Source organism: Ranitomeya variabilis, chromosome 3 (genome assembly GCF_051348905.1).
Source record: "Ranitomeya variabilis isolate aRanVar5 chromosome 3, aRanVar5.hap1, whole genome shotgun sequence".
Classification (NCBI taxonomy): Eukaryota; Metazoa; Chordata; class Amphibia; order Anura; family Dendrobatidae; genus Ranitomeya; species Ranitomeya variabilis.
In genome coordinates this window covers 631,945,076-631,967,586 of record NC_135234.1, presented here as the reverse complement: position 1 = coordinate 631,967,586, position 22,511 = coordinate 631,945,076, and the positions used below count along the sequence as shown (strand labels likewise).

The 22,511-nt window shown below is 44.0% G+C and overlaps 1 protein-coding gene across 2 annotated transcripts in view; it reads right to left on the bottom strand.

Moving 5' to 3' along the window:
- Positions 1-1,904: 1,904 nt before the first annotated feature.
- BLOC1S1 (biogenesis of lysosomal organelles complex 1 subunit 1) overlaps positions 1,905-22,511 on the bottom strand; it is a 35,512-nt gene continuing 14,905 nt past the window's right edge. The window contains exons 3-5 of one of the 2 annotated variants that reach the window (XM_077297502.1): positions 8,994-9,071; positions 8,420-8,552; positions 1,905-2,350 (exon numbers count right to left, since the gene is read on the bottom strand). In XM_077297502.1, the coding sequence (XP_077153617.1) occupies positions 2,240-2,350; positions 8,420-8,552; positions 8,994-9,071 (322 nt within the window). In that variant the 3' untranslated portion in view covers positions 1,905-2,239. The remainder of the gene's footprint in view (positions 2,351-8,419; positions 8,553-8,993; positions 9,072-22,511) is intronic. The other variant, XM_077297503.1, reaches the window with a different exon arrangement.

Below are 22,511 nucleotides of genomic sequence, written 5' to 3'. Positions count from 1 at the left end.
CAGCAGAATTCTGTTCAGTTGAGACTATACAGTCAAAACTTCTATACTGCACATTAATAATCGTAACCCAGCGAAACAACCCAATTATTACCGGATAGTGGAGCAGACAGATGGTCAGGGCACATAGCACACAATGCTGACATTAACGGCCAACCTGTATCCCTAGTGGAGGACAAAACACAAGGCATAACACCGGCTTTACAACCATACTGAGGGAAAACAGCAGGTGTTCAGAATAGATCAGCTCTACTTGTAAATGAGACTGAATACACAGCGGAGTGATAGCATCAACCAGCTGCCTCTGGTAAATAGGTGACAGCACAAAATGACAGGTCTCCTGCTCTAGAAATAGAATAGCCTTAGGCATGTCCTTAGTTGCCATTTGTGGCACTTGTATTTTCTCGCATCTTAGGCCTGGAAGTCCTGCTGGAAATCAGAGAGAATACTATGTCTTTCACAGCAGTCTGACATTCTAGATTTATTTAGTTTTGTCATGGTGTATTAGAATTGTATGGCGAGAAATAAATATCCAGTGACACTTGTCTGATGTGCGCAGTTCCACAAGCCATGCCTTACTTTTACTAGCCAGACCCAATTCTCTCACTATCGAGCATCACACACCCTTGTGACTCAGCAGAAACATCCTCCGTATCTGATAATTATGCTACCGATTTTTTTTAACTCACTCTATAATAATACACTAAGATGATGGAAATGCAGAGCTAATAGGACACACAGAAATAGTTAAAGGGAATCTGTCATCCCCCGACACGCATATAACTTATTAATATGGGCATACAGGTAATAGAAATGTTACACTAGTCCTACCTGTATGCCTCATAGCTGCGGTCTTATTGTTGAGTAATCGTATTTTATTTCTGTATGTTAATTATTTCTTCCAAGGTAGCTAGAAGGAATATAGAGCGCACATAGGGTCTTATCAGAGAGAGGGAATATGCGTGAGAGAGAATACAAACTCATTCACCTATTATGGTTGTGTGAGACACAACCACTGCACTTATCATTGGCGGCAGCTGTTACCCCTGATGTGCTAGGTGAAGAGAATGGGGCATCAGACTGCGCACAGAAGTCCAAGTAGATGTAATAGAGAATAGACTTTACTTCTACATGTTTCGTGGTGATCACACCACTTCCTCAGGACCGTCCATCTAGAGTCACAGTGCCCTGTACCGTATAATGGTGGCCCCAAAATCACACGCAGTAGTGCGATTATACAGTACCTATTCGTCCCTTCTATGTGCATTGGCTTCCGTGTTCTTCTGCGCAGGTCTCTGCCGTTCTCCTGAAGTGGCTTAGCGTTAAAAAGGGTGGCCTGGCGATTAAATGGCACTGTGTGCACAAACCCTATGGAGGTTCTAATAGAGGTGAGTAAACCGTAATTTACTAGGGAGTAAGAAAAACATTAAAAAAAATGCTTCTTTTGCCCAGCGGAGGAACTTGAGAGTACTAGAATACATTCTGCCCAAGACTTGAGTAGTTACTGATTGTATCAATGTATTCTGAAATCAGCTAGTTGTTGGAAAACCCTTTTAATAAAGTAGACAACCTCTTCACAGTGAAGCACAGGCCAAGTATGGACCACAATGTCCGGATCTCGATTCAGCAACTGTGTAGGTCTACTCAAGGCTGATAGTTTTGGTAAAAAGATGCTGGGCTAGTCCAGACATCATGATCCATATTCGGACTGTGTTTTTCACAGATTTATGTATTTGCCCTTAAGAGGACACATTTTTAGCATCTTTATGTCACTACTAAATGAACACTGCTCTGACTTTCTATACTCGGCATTGGAGACATTTCCATAAATTCATTACAGTACAGTAGAGCACAGAGAAGAATTTCTGAAATAAAAAAGTGTAAATTCAATAAGTTAATTGAAAGAATTGGCAAGAAAAATGTTTTATCATCTAATAGCTGAATTCATGAAAGCACATTTATGAATCCTGGCCATGGTGTAAAAGCTGTTAGTAACGTTATTAGTTGTACCTAAGAAGCAGGCTGCGTTTGCTACACATTCTATCCCCTGTAAGATGGAGCCAGGACACCTCCATGTCAGGAGTGTCGCAGTCTTGGAAGGACTGCACAATAAAACGTTCAGTGCATTAAAAAGCAAGAAGCAGCTTTACAACTCCGACACATTAACTTAGGATTTCTTCTTTTTCAGGAAAAACCCAAATGCTTTTGAAGACAGTGTAGTACGGAAGTTATTAGTCTCTTCTTAGGAGGCAGAAGTCTGTAGTTGGCCTTTATACACATATTCCAAAGCAGTGGCAATTATACGCATGTCCTTTTCAATACTTCTAGCCCAGTTCTCAACATCTCCAATTTCCTGTTTATAAAAAAACAAAAACCACAATATACGGTCAAACGTGTCCAGACAGGATCCAGTGCTAGATTCTTCACCAAATATTACGACTGTATTCTACAAGGTCCTGGCGTATTCACAATATTGGGTATACTCAATATCAGAACGTCTGTGACACTAGTGTTTATTATTTCACACGGTTGCCCATTAACACATTTAATAACAGCTTGTCGGGATAATTAGTAATTTAAGGTGTCAATTGTTTAAAGTTGAGAAAATTTGTTTATTAAGATTTAGCAAGAACTTATTAGGTAGCAAATACACGGAAGATTGGATGTTTGGGAATTTATTCTTTGTTGAGTAACAATTTTTTTTGGTCGCTGAGACATTGCATTAAAATGACGGGCAATCAAAAGAACGTATCTGCACCAAAATGGTATCACTAAAAAAAAAAAAAAAAAAAAAAAGCTCGACACAAAAAATAAGCCCTTACCCGACCCCAGATCATGAAAAATGGAGACGCTACAGGTGTCGGAAAATAGCACAATTTTTTTTTTTTTCTCTCACCACTGACCTAAAAAATAACCTAGACATGTTTGGTGTCTATGAACTCATAATACAGTCAAATAAATAAGGCAGCACACTGTGGCACCAAAACCTGCAAACATGAAAATTGAATTGCATTACTGCACTAGAAATATGAAAAATTGAGAAAGTTTAGGGCATAAATTGGCCAATTTGTGTGTACCTTGTAGCCACGATAAGGCATTTCTCGTAAACAAGGGCCAAGCAATACCTTTAGGCCATGTTCACACTTTGCGGTGTGCTCTGCAGGTTTATCCCGCAGCGGAATTGATAAATCTGCAGGGCAAAACCGCTGCGGTTATCCCTGCAGATTTATCGCGGTTTGTTCCGCGGTTTCCGCTGCGGGATTACTCCTGTACTATTGGTGCTGCATATGCAGCAATATGCAGCATCAATAGTAATGATAAAAATAATAAAAATTGGTTATACTCACCCTCCGATGTCCGGATCTCCTCGGCACTGCACGCGGCGCTCCGATTCCAAAGATGCTGTGCCGAGAAGGACCTTCGTGACGTCACGGTCATGTGACCGCATCGTCATCACGGTCATGTGACCGCGACGTCACCACAGGTCCTGCTCGCACAGCAAACCGAAGACCGGACGGCCGCGGGCAGCGCTGAGAGGTGAATATAACATCATTTTTTATTTTAATTCTTTTTTTTTTTTTTTTTTTACACTATTTATGGTTCCCAGGGCCTGGAGGAGAGTCTCCTCTCCTCCACCCCGGGTACCACCCGCACATTATCCGCTTACTTCCCGCAACGTGGGCACAGCCCCATGCGGGAAGTAAGCGGATCAATGCATTTCTATGGGTGCAGAATCGCTGCGATTCTGCACAAAGAAGTGACATGCTGCGGGTTTTAAACCGCTGCGTTTCTGCGCGGTTTTTCCCGCAGCATGTGCACTGCGGTTTGCGGTTTCCATAGGGTTTACATGTTAATGTAAACGCTATGGAAACTGCTGCGGACCCGCAGCATCAAAATCGCCGCGGATCCGCGGTAAAAACCGCAAAGTGTGAACATGGCCTTACTCTGAGAATAAAGTCTTCATTTGAAATGGAACCTAATGGGAGTCCTCTCTGACATATTTCTAGTGCAGTAAAGCAATTCAATTTTCATGTTTCAGTGTGCTGCCTTATTTATTTGACTGTACACGAGTTGGTGACTCTAGGTTCAGCACCTGTTCACACTTAGTCTATGTTTGGATGTGACGGTCAATTTTTTGAAATATGAACTTGTAAATGACCTGGAGAATCATAATGGCAGGTCACTTTTAGCATTAAGTGAATCTAGCCAAAAAGCCAAACAAAAAACAAGTGTGGGATTGCACTTTTTTTGCAATTTTACCACACTTGGAATTTTTCCCGTTTTCTAGTACATGACATGCTAAAACCAATGATATCATTTAAAAGTACAGCTTGTCCCGCAAAAAATAAGCCCTCACATGGCCATATTTAAGGAAAAATTAAAAAAAAGAAAGAAAAAGAAAAAGAAAAAAAAAAAGTCATAGCTCTGGGGAGGAGGTGAGCGAAAAACGAAAACATGAAAATACCCTGGGGGTCATGAAGCAGTTAATAGGCAGCACATTGTCCTGTGTAATCAGCTGATGTGCTGCAGATAAAGTGATGTTCTATGTGCACAAAACAAAAGTATTGTTCTATATGCATAGAATTCTGGTCAGCCGAACTAAACCGGCCAGTGAACATGCCCTGATTGCCTTTCAAGTAGCCATTCGGCAGGTGTAAATGTAGAAGAGAATTGGAGTTTTCCATTACTGCCCTAACGTATCTTTGCAAAACTTAACCTTAGATTAACCCCTTTCTGATATCGGACGTACTATCCCGTCGAGGTGGGGTGGGCCCGTATGACCGACGGGATAGTACGTCCAGCGCGATCGGCTGCGCTCACGGGGGGAGCGCGGCCGAGTGTCAGCTATCGCAGCTGACATCCGGCACTATGTGCCAGGAGCGTTCACAGACCGCCCCCGGCACATTGCGATCAAACATGATCGCAGTGTTCCGGCGGTATAGGGAAGCATCGCGCAGGGAGGGGGCTCCCTGCGTGCTTCCCTGAGACCCCTGGAGCAACGCGATGTGATCGCGTTGCTCCGAGTGTCTCTTACCTCCTGTCCCCGCAGGCCCCGGATCCAAAATGGCCGCGAGGCTGCAGGGACTACTTCCGGATCCAGAGCAGGCGCTGGTAAGCACTGTAAGTGAGATCGCTGATCTGACAGAGTGCTGTGCAAACTGTCAGATCAGCAATCTGTGATGTCCTTCAACAAAGTAAAAAAAAAAAAAAAAAAAAAAAAAATTCCACATGTGTTAAAAAAAACAACAAAAAAAAAACACCTAAATAAAGAAAAAAATATATATATTATTCCCATAAATACATTTCTTTATCTAAATAAAAAAACAATAAAAGTACACATATTTAGTACCGCCGCGTCCATAACGACCCAACCTATAAAACCGTCCCTTCAGTGAATACCGTGAAAAAAAAAAAAAAAACCCACGAGGCAAAAAAAACAACGCTTTATTATCATACCGCCGAACAAAAAGTGGAATAACACGCAATCAAAAAGACGGATATAAATAACCATTGTACCGCTGAAAACGTCATCTTGTCCCGCAAAAAACGAGCCGCCATACAGCATAAGCAAAAAAATAAAAAAAAGTTATAGTCCTCAGAATAAAGCGATGCCAAAATAATTATTTTTTCTATAAAATAGCTTTTATCGTATAAAAGCGCCAAAACATAAAAAAAATGATATAAATGAGATATCGCTGTAATCGTACTGACCCGAAGAATAAAACTGCTTTATCCATTTTACCAAACGTGGAACGGTATAAACGCCTCCCCCAAAAGAAATTCATGAATAGCTGGTTTTTGGTCATTCTGTCTCACAAAAATCGGAATAAAAAGCGATCAAAAACTGTCACGTGTCCGAAAATTTTACCAATAAAAACGTCAAATTGTCCCGCAAAAAACAAGACCTCACATGACTCTGTGGACCAAAATATGGAAAAATTATAGGTCTCAAAATGTGGAGACGCAAAAACTTTTTTGCTATAAAAAGCGTCTTTTAGTGTGTGACAGCTGCCAATCATAAAAATCCGCTATAAAAAAACGCTATAAAAGTTAATCAAACCCCCCTTCATCATCCCCTTAGATAGGGAAAAAATAATAAAATTTAAAAAAAAAAAAAGTATTTATTTCCATTTTCGGGTTAGGGCTAGGGCTACATTTACGGTTGGGATTAGAGTTAGGGGTGTGTCAGGGTTAGAGGAGTGGTTAGGGTTACCGTTAGGATTAGGGTTAGGGGTGTGTTTGGATTAGGGTTTCAGTTAGAATTGGGGGGTTTCCACTGTTTAGGCACATCAGGGGCTCTCCAAACGCGACATGGCGTCCGATCTGAATTCCAGCCAATTCTGCGTTGAAAAAGTAAAACCGTGCTCCTTCCCTTCCGAGCTCTCCCGTGTGCCCAAAAAGGGGTTTACCCCAACATATGGGGTATCAGCGTACTCGGGACAAATTGGAAAACAACTTTTGGGGTCCAAGTTCTCTTATTGTTCTTGGGAAAATAAATGATTTTTAGCCCCCCCAATTTTTTGGTGGGAAAACATTTTTTTTTTCTATTTTCATGGCTCTGCGTTGTAAACTGTAGTGAAACACTTGGGGGTTCAAAGTTCTCACAACACATCTAGATAAGTTCCTTGGGAGGTCTAGTTTCCAATATGGGGTCACTTGTGGGGGGTTTCTATTGTTTGGGTACATCAGGGGCTCTGCAAATACATCGTGACGCCTGCAGACCAATCCATCTAAGTCTGCATTCCAAATGGCGCTCCTTCCCTTCCGAGCTCTGCCATGCGCCCAAACAGTGGTTCGCCTCCACATATGGGGTATCACTGTACTCAGGACAAATTGGACAACAACTATTGGGGTCCAATTTATCCTGTTACCCTTGGGAAAATACAAAACTGGGGGCTAATAAATCATTTTTGTGAAAAAAAAAAAAAATTATTTTCACGGCTCTGCGTTATAAACTGTAGTGAAACACTTGGGGGTTCAAAGCTCTCAAAACACATCTAGATAAGTTCCTTAGGGGGTCTACTTTCCAAAATGGTGTCACTTGTGGGGGGTTTCAATGTTTAGGCACATCAGGGGCTCTCCAAACGCAACATGGCGTCCCATCTCAATTCCAGTCAATTTTGCATTGAAAAGTAAAATGGCGCTCCTTTCCTTCCGAGCTCTGCCATGCACCCAAACAGTGGTTTAACCCCACATATGGGGTATCAGCGTACTCAGGACAAATTGTACAACAACTTTTGGGGTCCACTTTCTCCTGTTACCCTTGGTAAAATAAAACAAATTGGAGTTGAAATGAATTGTGTGTGAAAAAAAGTTAAATGTTCATTTTTATTTAAACATTCCAAAAATTCCTGTGAAACACCTGAAGGGTTAATAAACTTCTTGAATGTGGTTTTGAGCACCTTGAGGGGTGCAGTTTTTAGAATGGTGTTACACTTGGGTAATTTCTATCATATAGACCCCTCAAAATGACTTCAAATGAGATGTGGTCCCTCAAAAAAAAAAAAAAAAAAAATGGTGTTGTAAAAATGAGAAATTGCTGGTCAACTTTTAACCCTTATAACTCCCTAACAAAAAAAAATTTTGGTTCCAAAATTGTGCTGATGTAAAGTAGACATGAGGGAAATGTTACTTAAGTATTTTGCGTGACGTATCTCTGTGATTTAAGGGCATAAAAATTCAAAGTTGGAAAATTGCGAAATTTTCAAAATTTTCACCAAATTTCCATTTTTTTCACAAATAAACGCAGGTAATATCAAAGAAATTTTACCATCATCATGAAGCCCAATATGTCACAAGAAAACAGTGTCAGAATCACCAGGATCCGTTCCAAAGTTATAACCTCATTAAGGGACAGTGGTCAGAATTGTAAAAATTGGCCCGGTCATTAACGTGCAAACCACCCTTGGGGGTAAAGGGGTTGACCAGGACCAAACAACTGATGGCCCATTTGTAAATTAGGTCATCAATGTGAGATTGGTAGTGGTCTGACACCCAACAGTTTTCAAGTGAATGTGAGAAGCTACAGGACTCAGTAGTGGCCAGTAAACAATCTATGGAGCTGCGATGTTCCTCTCTGCACACACACCTTACATCCAGCCACTGCCGGGGCAGATATAAACTGATCAGCCTGGGGTTTTGGGTTGGGGATAATCTCTCTCATTCCGATTACCCATTTTACAGATTTATTTAATCCCAGACATCCCCTTTCATCTACACAAGGTTAATTTATCTTCCAGTAACCAGTAAAAATGTATAATATAACACGTAAAATAGGACATTGCTCAGCTTAAGACTCATGTAAGCATGATGTGCATTGTCATCTGGAAAGACTCCAGACTTCCGTTCTTCTCTATATACAGGCCCTATGTTTAGTCGATGATCGTCTTTAAGCTTCTCAGTTTCTATGTGTAGGACTCACTTTTAACGCCTGATTAAAGTTTTCCACCAGACTGATCCACTGTGTTGTCTGCTTTGCAAACTGAGAGGCTTGGGTCTGCAGTATCTTCACTTCATGGTCCAGCTTCCTTTGATTCACATACGCCTGGGCCACCCTGCATCCGAGCAAAAAGAAGGAAACAAGAATGATGTTCTTAGTTACACGACACTGTCATAGTAATTCAATCCTCTTAATTTAATAACATTGTACAAGAATGCCATTAGAAATTAATTTAAAAAATCAAGAAGAGATCCGAGCTGAAAAGAGTCCATTGTTATTTGTAGTGTTGGGAGCTCTCATACAATGGGGCTGATGTAGACTGCAATGCATTCATGAGTGATTAAACACTGCCACCTGGTGGCCGCCAGATTGAGTACATAGCATTTCCTGGATACCCATGGGCAAGTTCGCATGCTGAGTTTTTGGTGCACTTTTCGGCTGCGTATTTTCATGCACAGAAAACTAGAGAATTACAGTTCCAAAAAATAAAAAGTGTATATAGGATTTATATAAACCTCATGCCACTATACATTTAAATAATGCTGCGAAAACTGACCTGCAATGCGTTTTTGAAATCTGTAACATATTTTTGTCTTGAGGGTCATAGGTTTTATTTGCAGATTTTCCCCATAAACTTGGATGAGATGCGTAACATGCAAGAAAAATTGAGATCAATAAAATTTTATCAAAACTAAGCAAACAAACAAAAACTTGTGTAGAAATCAACAAGAAAAAAATAATAATAAAAGAAAAAAAAAAAAAAAAAAAACACGCAAGTAGCCTAACTTAGCTAATAGGTAAAAAAGTTGAATATCTGCAACATCAAAACGCACCAAATACTCAGTGTTGGAACTTAGCCACGTGGATTCTGGTCCTGTAACAGCAAGAAAATTTTATGCATACTCATGATCCAAGAAGTATCGTTTCTCCTTGCGGAGAGTGACATGTCTCTGAAAAGACAATTTGCATATTTCCCAGAGGAGCATTGCAGCTTTAAGTCTTCTCATCTCGACATGCTTAACATGTCACTCTCCGCAAGGGGAAACGATACTTCTTGGATTTCGGTCTGGTCTCGGCTCTGAACTTACCCTATATACTCGAGTATAAGCCGAGATTTTCAGCCCATTTTTTTTTTTTTTAGGCTGAAAGTGCCCCTCTCGGATTATACTCGAGTCATTGTCCCAGGGGGTCGGCAGGGGAGCGGCAGCTGTCCATCATACTCACCTGCTCCCGGCGCCTGCAGCTCTTCCTGTGTTCAGCGGTCACGTGGTACCGCTCATTAAAGTAATGAATATGGACGCGACTTCACTCCCATAGGGGTGGAGCCGCATATTCATTACTTTAATGAGCGGTGCCAGTAACCGCTGAACACCGGAACAAGCTGCCGGTGTCAGAGACCATAGCGGAGAAGCAGGGACCACGCCAGGAGGGTGAGTAAAATGGGGGAGTCATGCGATTTTCACCTGTCCCACCGCTGCGCACCGCTCCGTCTCCGCTTCCTCTGGCTGTGACATTCAGGTCAGAGGACGCAATGACGTGTTTAGTCTGCGCGCTGCCCTCTGCCTGAACAGTCACTGCCAGAGGACGTGGAAGACACAGCAGAGCGGGGGAACGGGGACAGGTGAATATCGCAAGTGCCGATGTCCCCGCCTGGTCAGGACAAGAGGTGAGTATGTCCTTTTTTTTTTTTTTTTTTTTTATAAATCACAGCAGCTGCATATGGGGCAAATTTTTCTATGGAGCATCTTATGGGGCCATAATCAACCTTTGTGCAGCATTATATAAGGCATATTTTTGTAGGAAGCATATTATGCGGCCCATCATAAACTGTATGGAGCATTATATGGGGCTCCTGATTCAATATGGATATTCAAAACACTTAACCTACTGATGTCTCAATTAATTTTACTTTTATTGGTATCTATTTTTATTTTTGAAATTTACCGGTAGCTGCTGCATTTCCCACCCTAGGCTTATACTCGAGTCATAACGTTTTCCCAGTTTTTTGTGGCAAAATTAGGGGTCTCGGCTTATACTCGGGTCGGCTTATACTCGAGTATATACGGTATTTATAATGCGATTGTGGACATAAGCTATGCGATGAACAATGTCTCCAAAAGATTAGAAGTCAGAGACATACACAGGTCACAGAGCTCTCAGGAGAGTTAGAATATTTTTTATTATAGGAACACTTATTTTTAATGAAATACTCGGCTGCAGCAGAACCCCTTTTTGAAGAGAAATTAGGATCTTCATGAAAAATTGCTTTCTAAATAAACATTTTTTGCCACCCATATAATACGTCATCTACATGTGTCAGCCAAAATGCTGCCCTAACCTCAGATACAGCCTCCACTGCCATCCTCAATGTCCAAACACCAGTCACAGACCTTCCCACGGCAAGGATACTATTACAGTACTAGTTGTCAGTCTGCCCTCCCAGTGCCCACCCTTCCCGGGTGTCATCCACAGACATATTATTTATAGCCCAATCACCTGTACATCCAAAGTCCCAGCTATTGCCACAATAATCAGCCTGTGCCCGTTCCCTCAGAACCTTAGGCTTCTCTTCTAGCCTCAGAAGCGTCCTCTTCCTGTGCCAGATGTTGGTACAGAAGGAGGAAATCCTGGTAGGAAAAGGTCTGGAAGTGTGTGCCAGCGTAGAAATGAGTGGTCCAGCCTCAGACATCACACTGTCGTCCCAGCAGACTGCCACTACCCCTATATCCAACGCCATGAAAATAGGGATCAGACTGTTTATTACCAACATCGTTAGGTTATTATTACTATGCTGGGAAGAAATATGTTGTTACAGTGATCATTTTGCAGCTCTGGAAAAAGAAACATCCTGACAGCTGTATCGGTGGACAAATCTGTCTTCATTACTTAAAATTAGTACAAGAAGTCTGGGGCTGGAGACGACTAAAAGATGACGTCAATCCGCAGAGCCACGCCCGTTGTTACGGCTAGCGGAACGCACCAAATAATAAGATAGATAGAATAAGTTGCGTTCACAGCCCGGGGTCCACTGTGCGGAGATGGAACCTGCTGCTGAGTAATGACGGACTATATGGCGGTACAAAATGGATTCACACAAGGGTTAACTTTACCCAGTATGAAGAAAGTGAACCCTGTTGCGTCACAGTGTCGCGGTACTGCACAAAAGAGCACAAGCAAGGAGTCACAGAACTCAATCCCAAGACTCTGGATTAGAGTTCGTCTAGACCTCTTGCGCTCAACACCGCAACTGGGGTGTCAGAGCGAATGAAATAATTATTTAGATGCACGAGAGTGCGTGCGGTGGTGCTCTGGCGGACGCCACTAACCACCCAGGCTTGGGTAAGGAAAGCGATGTGAAAGCGCACGGCGCGGCACTGGCGGTCACAGCGATTAGACGCTGTTTTGGGTGTTAGGTGCTGATAGCCAAGTCGGGCGCTAGATAGCAATCATCCACCTTATGCAAGCAGTCATACACAAGGGAGGGGATAATTAATGAACGACTTTCACACGTCACACACACACACACGTTTACAAGTGTACACTAGAGCATGGCCGAGCGGCCATGCAAACCTTTTATAGCGGCAGTACTACAAGACCTTCCAGATGGTCCAATAGGGGCCGCAACAGGACCTGAACATGTGACCCTCCCGTGGGCATGCTCAGTATGGGAAAAGCAGGACTTTGTCTCAGAAAGATCTGCTCGCTGCTGATCAGTGCTGGCTACAAAGGCAGAGCCTGGAAGGACAGTAGTGTCCAGTATCAGCCTGAGCTAAACGCTGGGACCGACGTCTCCGCTGAGCAGGCTCCACTGCGGCTGGAGAAGAATGGGAGATCGCAGCGGAGATGGTTCGAGATTCCCCCTGTAGAGAGGTGGGAACTTGACACCTAAGGCTGCTTTCACACTAGCGTCGGTACGGGGCCATCGCGCTGCGTCGGCCCGACGTACCGATGCATACTGTGAAAAAAAATGCCCGACGTGGGCAGCGGAAGCAGTCTTAGGACGCTTCCGCTGCCCCATTGCAAGGTCCGGGGAGGAGGGGGTGGAGTTTCGGCCACGCATGCGCGGTCGAAAATGGCGGTCTCGACGCACAAAAAACGTTACATGTAACGTTTTTTGTGGCGGCGGTCCGCCAAAACACGACGCAACCATCACACGACGGTTGTGACGTGTGACACTGCGTCGCTAATAAAAGTCTATGGAGAAAAAACGCATCCTGTGGGCAACTTTGCAGGATGCGTTTTTTCTCCACAACGACGCATTGCGACGTGCAGTGCCCGACGCTAGTGTGAAAGTAGCCTAACTCATGAAAGGGGTTTTATGGTTACAGAAAACTTCTCCGGCACAGTTTGTTTAAAAATATCGTAGTTACTTACCGATAACGGTATTTCTCTGATCCCATGACGGCACCAAGGAGAGAGAGGGATCTGCCCTCAGGGACAGGAAACCTACAGGTGAAAAAGGCGGTACCCCTCTCCCACATCAGTTGGTTTACAGAGCCTTAACAGAACTTCAGCTGTAACTTAAAATGGGTATTCAAACAAAAAATAGTTTAATTTTAGGCTTAAAGGCACCGCGTGACTAAATATTAAATGACTAAACTTAGTGTGCACACCCACACGTGAAAGGAGGGAATATACGGGTGCCGTCATGGGATCAGAGAAATACAGTTATCGGTAAGTAACTACGATATTCTCTTACCCCCATGACGGCACCACGGAGAGAATTTCATAGAATAAATATTGGGGGGGGGGGGGGGGGGGAAACACCTGCCACCTGGACCCTTCTGCCAAAAGTGAGGTCTGAAGAAGTCGGGTCTAGTTGGTGGTGCTTGAAAAAAAAATGTAGAGGGAGAAGACCAAGTGGCTGCTCTACATATCTGCTCAATTGATGCTCCTGCCACCAATCTAGTCGAATGAGCTCTGACTCCCTATGGAATGGCTTCATTACATGAAGAATATGACAGGATGATGGCATCCCTTACCCATCTTGCCAGCGTGGCCTTCGATGCTTTATGCCCTTTGTTTGGACCCTGAAAGCACACAGAGACCTATCCCTCCTACACTCCCTTGTGGCTGCTAGATATTGGGTTAAGCATCTTTTAACATCTACACTGTGTTCCAAGTTATTATGCACATTGGATTTAAGTGTCAAAACGATTTAATTGTTTTGTTTTTCAAATAAACTCATGGACGGTATTGTGTCTCAGGGCTCAATGGATCACTGAAATCAATAATAATAATAATAATAATAATCTTTATTTATATAGCGCCAACATATTCCGCAGCGCTTTACAGTTTAACAGTTTCAAACACAACAGTCATAGGTAACAATGTTAACAATACAGCAATAAAGCAAAATAAGACGACCCTGCTCGTGAGAGCTTACAATCTACAATGAGGTGGGGAGATACAAAGTACAGGTGTGTATTTACAATGATGTATTTACAATGATGGTCCAGCCATCTTCAGGGGGTGGGGGGTAGATGAGATAGTGAATGGGCTACACACACACACAAACATAAAATGACTGATTAGGGAACGTGATAGGCCGCTCTGAACAAGTGAGTTTTGAGTGAGCGCCTAAAGCTATGCAAGTTGTGGATGGTCCTAATATCTTGGGGTAGAGCATTCCAGAGGATTGGCGCAGCACGGGAGAAGTCTTGGAGTCGGGAGTGGGAGGTACGGATTAGTGCAGAGGTTAGTCGAAAGTCGTTTGCAGAGCGCAGCGGTCGGCTAGGCCGATAGACAGAAATGAGGGAGGAGATGTAAGGGGGTGCCGCACTGTGGAGAGCTTTGTGGGTGAGAACAAGTACTTTGAATTGTATCCTGTAATGAATGGGCAGCCAGTGTAATGACTGGCGAAGAGCGGACACGTCCGAGTAACGATTAGCCAGATGGACGACCCTGGCTGCTGCATTAAGGATAGACTGGAGAGGGGAAAGTCGCGTGAGGGGGAGGCCAATTAAAAGAGTTACAGTAGTCCAGGCGGGAGTGGATTAGGGCGACAGTGAGAGTTTTTGTTGTCTCCATGGTGAGAAAAGGGCGGATTCTAGAGATGTTCTTTAGGTGTAAGCGGCACGAGCGGGCAAGAGATTGTATGTGGGAGGTGAAGGAGAGATCGGAGTCAAACATGACACCTAGACAGCGTGCCTGCTGCCTAGGTGTTATTATGGTGCCACCCACGGAGAGGGAAATGTCAGATTTCAATCTTAAACATGTGATTAGTTTTCCAGGTGATTCTAGTTAAAGGAAAACTACTTAAAAATGATGTTCCATATTATTAAGCAGGCCACAGTTTTCAAGTAACATGGGAAAGAAAAAGGATCTCTCTGCTGCCAAAAAGCATCAAATAGTGCAATGCCTTGGTCAAGGGATGAAAACATTAGATATTTCACAAAAATTTAAGCGTGATCATCTTACTGTTAAGAGATTTGTGGCAGAATCTGAGCACAGTCGTGTTCGTGCTGATAAAGGCATAATGAGGAAGGTTTCTGCCAGGCAAGTTCATCAGATAAAGAGAGCAGCTGCTATAAAGCCATTACAAACCAGCAAACAGATATTTGAAACCGCTGATGCCTCTGGAGTCCCTCGAACGTCAAGGTGTAGGATCCTTCAAAGGCTTGCTTTGGTTCATAAACCTACTATTCGGCCACCCCTAAACAGTGTTCACAAGCAGAAACGGTTGTAGTGGGCCCAGACATACATGAAGACTAATTTTCCAACAGTCTTGTTTACCAATGAGTGTCGGGCAACCCTGGATGGTCCAGATGGATGGAGTAGTGGATGATTGGTGGATGGCCACCATGTCCCAACAAGGCTGCAACGTCAGCAAGGATGTGGAGGAGTCATGTTTTGGGACGGAATCATGGGGAAACAGCTGGTAGGGCCCTTTAAAGTTCCTGAAGATGTGAAAATGATCTCTGCAAAGTATATAGAGTTTTTGACTAACAACTTTCTTCCATGGTATAAAAAGCAGAAACGTGCCTTGAGGAGCAAAATCATCTTCATGCACGAGTCATGACAATGCAACATCTCATACTGCAAAGAATACCTCTGAGTCATTGGCTGCTATGGGCATAAAAAGGAGAAACTCATGGTGTGGCCACCATCTTCCCCTTTCCTCAACCCTATAGAGAACCTTTGGAGTATCATCAAGCAAAAGATCTATGAGGGTGGGAGGCAGTTCACATCAAAACAGTAGCTCTGGGAGGCTATTCTGACTTCATGCAAAGAAATACAAGCAGAAACTCTCCAAAAACTCACAGGTTCAATGGATGCAAGAATTGTGAAGGTGATATCAAAGAAAGGTTCCTATGTTAACATGTAACTTGGCCTGTTAGGATGTTTTTGAGTTAGCTTTTGTTCAGTGAATGTGACCTCTTAATGCTGCAAATTCCACAAATGAGCATTTTCAGTTCTTTAAAAACATATCAAATGTCTAGAAATTCTACTGTGCCTAGCAACTTGGAACAGTACATTTTGAGGTTTTATTCATTTTGGAGATTATACTGTTATCATTGGGAGGTTTCTTCAATAAAATTCGATGTATACTCTAAAGGGTGATGACTTATTAGACTGACTGTCATTTGGACTGACCATTTAGGAAAATCCGAGAAAAATATCATTTGCATAATAATTTGGAACATAGTGTAGTGTGTGTTGGAGTTCTTCCTTTCTATTTCTGGGGTTTGGACAGAAAGAGGGTAAAGAGATCTCCTGAGATCTATGAAACCGTCACGCCACTTTAGGAAGGTAGGATGGATCGGTCCTAAGGACTACTCTATCATCTAATATCTGGGTCAGAGGCAGGTATGCTGATAGACCCTGCATATCACTAATTCTGCAAGCCGACGTTAACACTACAAGAAGAGAGGTTTTAAGGGATATTATTTTTAAAGAAGCTTGTGACAAAGGTTCAAAAGGTGCTTTAGTCAGTGCAGAAAGTACTAGGTTTAGATCCCAGGGAGGTGTAGAGTCGTGGACAACTTGTCTAGATCTATTTGAGGCCTTAATAAATCTTTTTATCCAGCAATTCCCCGCTAAGTCGCAGTTGGTAAAGGGCCCCTAGCGCTGCCACTTGAACTTTAAGAGTGCTTGTTGCTAAGCCTTTTTCCAACCCCTTTTGAAGGAACCCTAGCACTTTCTGAATTGGGATCTCCCCCCGATAAACTGGCACCCGAAACTGACAAAAGTCTCCTCCAGACCTTCCCATATGCTCTAGTAGTTACTGGTTTTCTACTTATCAAGAGAGTTGAAACTAAGTTTGAAGAGAATCCTCTCTAGGTTAAAAGTTCCCTTTCAAATTCCAGGCCGTCATATGCAAGCTTTTCACTTGCGGATGGTTTACTGGCCCCTGACAAAAGGTTCGGGATATCTGGGAGAACCCAAGGGTCTGTTATAGACATCATCCGCAGCCACGGAAACCATGCTCTTTTCGGCCAAAAGGGAGCTATCATGATTACTTTTGCTCTGTCCTCCAGAATCTTCCTCAGTACTAAGGGAATTAGTGCAATTGGGAGAAAGGCATAGGCTAGCTGAAAGTCCTAGGGAATTAAAAAAGGCATCTAGGGTTACTGGACTCCCCTGTGGGTCGATCGAACAGAAGGCATGTGTCTTCCGGTTTAGACTGTTTGCAAAAGAGTATCTCCGGGAGACCCCAAACCTCTACTATGTGGTTGAATACAGCCTGGTTTAATTCCCACCCCCCCCTGTTTTAGCTGTGTTCTGCTTAGAAAATCTGCGGCCTGATTTTCTGTTCCCTTGATATGAAGGGCTGACAGTGAGGACAGATTGGCCTCTGCTAACAACAGGATAGATTTTGCTACCTCCATCAGCGCTCGAGATCTCGTTCCCCTCTGGTGATTCAAGTATGCTACCACCACCCTGTTGTCCGAGAGCACCCTCATGTGGTGGGAAAGTAGGAAGACTTGGAAGTGGTTGAGCGCACATTTTACTGCCAGGAGTTTTCATGTTTGAGGAAACTAGGTTTTTCCTCCTCCGACCAGGGGCCTTGGGCAATTTGGTCGTGTAAGTGAGCCCCCCATCCCCAAGGACTCGCATCGGTAGTCAGTGTTACAGATATCGGCCATACCCACCGAACACCCCTGGTTAGGTTGTCTGGATCCACCCACCAAGCTAGGGAACGTATTGTGAGATTTTTAAGCGCTTTTCTAAATCTCCCTTTAAGCGAGATTCTGCTTCTAGTATCTCCCACTGGAGATCTCTGGTGTGACTCTGGGCCCATTGGACCGCTGGAATACAGGCTGTCATTGACCCCAGTACGGACATTGCCTTGCGCAAAGTGACGACTGGGGATCCCTTAAATTGTGTTACCAGTTGAATCATGTTTGAAACTTTTCCCCCCGGAAGACAGCATCCTTGCTTTATTGAGTCTACCATTATCCCTAGGTACTGTTGTACTTGGGTTGGGATAATCCTGGACTTTGCTAGGTTCAACATCCAACCTAGATTTGTCAGGGATGTCATTACTTTGTCCGACTGTTGGCTGCAATGGAGGAATGACTCGCCAACTACCAAGAGGTCATCCAGATATGGGACTATTAGTATGTTTTGCTCTCTTATGTGAGCCATGACCTCTGTCATTAGTTTCGTAAACACCCTCGGGGCTATGGCTAGGCCGAAGGGAAGGGCTCTGAATTGGTAATGCTTTAGTTCCCCTTGCATTAGTACCGCCACTCTGAGGAATTTTTGGTATCTGAGTGGATGGGCACATGGTAGTATGCATCTTTTAAAATCGATGACAGTCATAAAACAAGACGAATAAAGCGTTCTGACGCAGGTTTTTATTGTTTCCATTTTGAAACTGAGTCACTAGGTACTTGTTTAGTTTTTTCAGATTTATGATCGTCCTGTAAGTTCCATCCGGTTTCATTCGAAGAAACAGAGGGGAGTAGAATCCTGTGCCCTTCTCCTGGTCTGGAACTTCCTGCAGGACGTTCTTTGTCAGAAGACTCTGTACCTCCTTTTGAAGGCCCAGTTGCTCGGCCTCTACTTTCCTTTGTGGTGTTATGACAAAATGATGATGTGGCATCGTATGGAACTTCAGTTTCAATCCTGTCATTATTATATTTAGTATCCACGCACTCCCAGATATTTTCTCAGGCTAGAAGAAGTATGTCAACCTCCCTCCCACCTGGGGCACACCTTCATTGGGGCTGTTTTTTGTTAACAGGTTTGTTGTACATGAAGCCTCTTTCCTTTAAACTTTTTATCCTCCCATCCTTTTTGATTTTTAGGGGGTCTTCGATGCATAAATTTTCTGCTCTGAAAGGGCCGTCTATAGGATTGGTTGGGAAACCCTGGAAAAACTTTTCTTGTCCCCTGCTTTCTCAAGAATGTCATCTAGGGCAGGACCAAATAAAAATTCTCCTTCACAGGGAATGGAGCATAGTTTGGCTTTTTGTCTGTAGATCTCCCGGCCAACACTTGAGCCACAAAGCCCTTCTAGCTGCGTTTGAAAACAAGGCAGACCTTGCCGCTAGTCTCACTGAGTCTATAGAGGCGTCTGCTAGATACGCAGCGGCTCCCTTCATTATTGAGATGGAGTCCAATATTGAGTCTCTTGGGGATCTATCCCTTAGCTGTGACTCTAGGTGGTCTAACCACACTATTTATGCCCTGGCGGTACATGTGGCGGCTATTGCTGGTTTTAACCCCGCACTGGCAGCCTCCCAAGAGCCCTTTAAGAATACTTCCGCCCTCTTGTCCATGGGGTCCTTAAGGGTCCCCATATCTTCAAAAGGCAAGGCAAATTTTTTTTAGAGGCTTTTGCAATGGCGGCATCTAACTTTGGCGCCTTTCCCCAGCAAGCTGGGTCGTCAAATGGGTATTTCCTCTTTGGGGTTAGGAGGACTCTTTTGTCTGGTCTCTTTCATTCCTTTTTTATTAAAGCTTGTATTTTTTCAATAAATGGGAACGCTCTTCATTTCCGTTGTTCTAGGCCGCTAAACATAAGATCTTGCACAGTTTTCTTGGACCGAGTCTCCACTAGCCCCATGGTTGTTCTAACCGCTTTTACTAAGGCATCTGTTTCTTCAATAGGGAAACAATTGCGACCCCCTTCTGAAGATGAAGAGGATGATGGAGAAGAGAGTGAACTATCTGAACTATACTGATCACCATCTTCCTCACTGGAATTAGACTCCGGGGATTTGCGTCTGGATTTATGCTTCCTTTTTAGACTTTTAATGTTTTTTTAACGCATCTTCCACTTGGGTGTTGATTAACTCTTTTAGGTCAGATGCAAATCTTGGGGACTCTTCACATATAGTATTTTCTATGCATATGGCAGAGAGCTTTTTTACCCACATAGCGGGAAGTTCTACAGAGCAGATTGCACATACTCTGTGTCCGGTTTTTGCTGTACATTTCTTCCCCTAAGAAAACATAATAAACCCCATTTAGAATATGGACATTCACGGAGGTCACTTACCCTCCTAATGTGAGGGAGATACCAGTTCTGGCCTAGGAGTTGCATCCTCGATTTGAAAAGCTGTTGTTCTCCCGGATCCATTGGAGCCTCTGCTGCGCTGGGATCCTGAGCTGTGACGCTGGGAAGAGGCGTCCTGCTGCTGTCGTCGCCGCTGCTGGTGATGGCGCTGTTGCTGCTGGCGTTTTGTTTGGAGGGGACTGCAGAATTTCTTCTGCCGGCTGCTCCTTCTCACCCATGGTGAAAAGAATCGAGCACCGGCGTTTGGTTGGACTGCCTTATATCCCCGGAAATGACCCCCACCCCTGCGCACTCCGGATCTCCCAGAAAGCATTGCGGTCGCTCTCGCGCCTCACCTTCCGGTGCCCTGTCTCCAGGAGGGAGCCTCGGAGCAGCCGCCGCATCCAAAGTTGCGGCGCTTCCTATAGGTGACCGCCGCCACCTCCTGAGCCACGGACCGGCGGCATGTCGCCAGGCGGCCACCATCACCTATTACCGGCCATATATGGGTTACTGAAGGAGAGGCAGACTGGATCCTGCTTCACTGCCTCTCCCCCGCACAGGGCCCGCCGACCCCAGATCATGGCCTTCGGGGGGGGGGGAAACCGAACTGATGTGGGAGAGAGGTGCCGCCTTTTTCACCTGTAGGTTTCCTGTCCCTGAGGGCGGATCCCTCTCTCTCCGTGGTGCCGTCATGGGGGTAAGAGAAACTAAAATGGTGGTTTACGCACCATCCCTGGGTCCAGTGCAAAGTCTCTGCTGCTTTACTAGGTCTGTCATTGTCTGCAGCGCTAATGTCACGTGGACAGCACTGCAGCCAATCAGTAAGTTCAGCTGCTCTGCCTCAATAGAAGAAAATGCTGAGCTCACTGATTGCAGACAATAGTAGAAACATAGCAGTGGTGGAGACTCAGTGTTGGCCCAGGGGAGGGTGAGTAAACCCTGTTTGTTTGCTTTTTCAAATATCAGATTTTCTGAAAATGGGAAACCCCTTTAAGTGTCTAACTAAATGGCCAAAAAAAAGGAAAAAATCTAGTTCTCAGGAAATTAGTTCTTATCTCATGGAGTCAAATCCTTCCATACTGTCACCCCATGAAAGGTGACGTGAAAGCAGGCTTTGTACTGATGCGAGCACGCTCTATACGTGGACTCCAGCTGTCCCGAGTCACCACAGCCATTTTCCAAGTAATACAATAGATGAGAACTAGACAAATGCAGACACACAGATACAAGTACGTGAAGCCGTGTGAATGGGGCCCAACACGGAAATCAATTGATCTGCATGTATAATACGCAGAGCTCTCAGTGCTCCAGCCAATTGACAAGAGGTCACAAACAAGGCAACCCCGACTAACCCAAAATGCTCCAATGCGGTCCTCACAGCTAGCAGGCTGTCATGTAACAAGGAGCACAACTGGTTTAGCACAAAAACTGCGCTTTGTTTAGCAAGAAGTTCAGCGGCTCTGCAATGCAATTCCTACCCATGTAGCAAGGTAAGGTCGCATTTAGGCGTTAGCGATTTTTATGATACACAAAGATTCAGTTTTTACCATTGGTGAATTTCCTCATATGAAAAAAAAAAAAAAAAAAAAAAAAGGAAAAATTACAAATCTTCTCCTATCCACTAGAATGCTAGCACCGGATAGCACGTGGATGGCAATGTGAGAGGTGAGCGGCTTATATGGGTAATTTTCATCCATGTCTTTCTGTTATTGTTTATGGATCACTTGGTTCATAGATATGTGAGCAGCCATAGAGGCTAATGGGGACACATTATCCACTATAAACATAGGTCGCACAAGTTTGTGATTCCCAGATGTCTGATTGAGGCCTGAGGCACATTGTTGTTCTATACACTAATAGGATGTCAGACACTTGTTTCTGCATTTTTAATTTTGGAAACAATTTGTAAGATCCGGGCATATCTACGTTCTGGCAAGGGAGGCAGAGAAAAATAATTTATATAGAGGAGCATCCAACATGACAAGACCTCATTCACACCATTGCTAAAGCACCACTCTAGATGAGAGATAGAGAGATATACATACATACGCGCTGGAGTGGTGCCACTAATCTAAGCTCCCTGGTCTTACACTTACCAGCCACCACCTTCAACTGTTACGGTCCCACGGCACCATCTTGTGACCACAACTTCTTACTGGCCAGAAGTCAGAGGTATCGGTCACAAACTCTCAGCGTAAGACTATGGGAGAAGTGTTCTGGTCTCAGACTTACATTGAGTAATCTGTAAAGAAGTCTCGCACTCAACTTAAGTCTTATTGTTTTGTAGATTTATTGGTACTAATGGTAGCACTGGAAACGTTTCAGCCCTTATCGGGCTTTCATCAGTCACGTGCTGTGCCTTTTAATGTGTGTAGATACTACCTTTAAATAGGATGCAGATCGTGCGTAATGCAGTGGGTAACCGCTTCAAAAGGAAGTGGAGTAATTTGATAGGCAGAATGCATAGAGGCTTAAACAAGGCATGTATAAGGCTAGAGGTAATCACCTCAAAACGGCCAGCACTGGAGCAGGGGCTGGAGGGAAGCCGCTCGGATGCGTGTGATGTCCTCTCAGACGCGGTGTCCACCGCTCGTCTGAGAGGACATCACACGCATCCGAGCG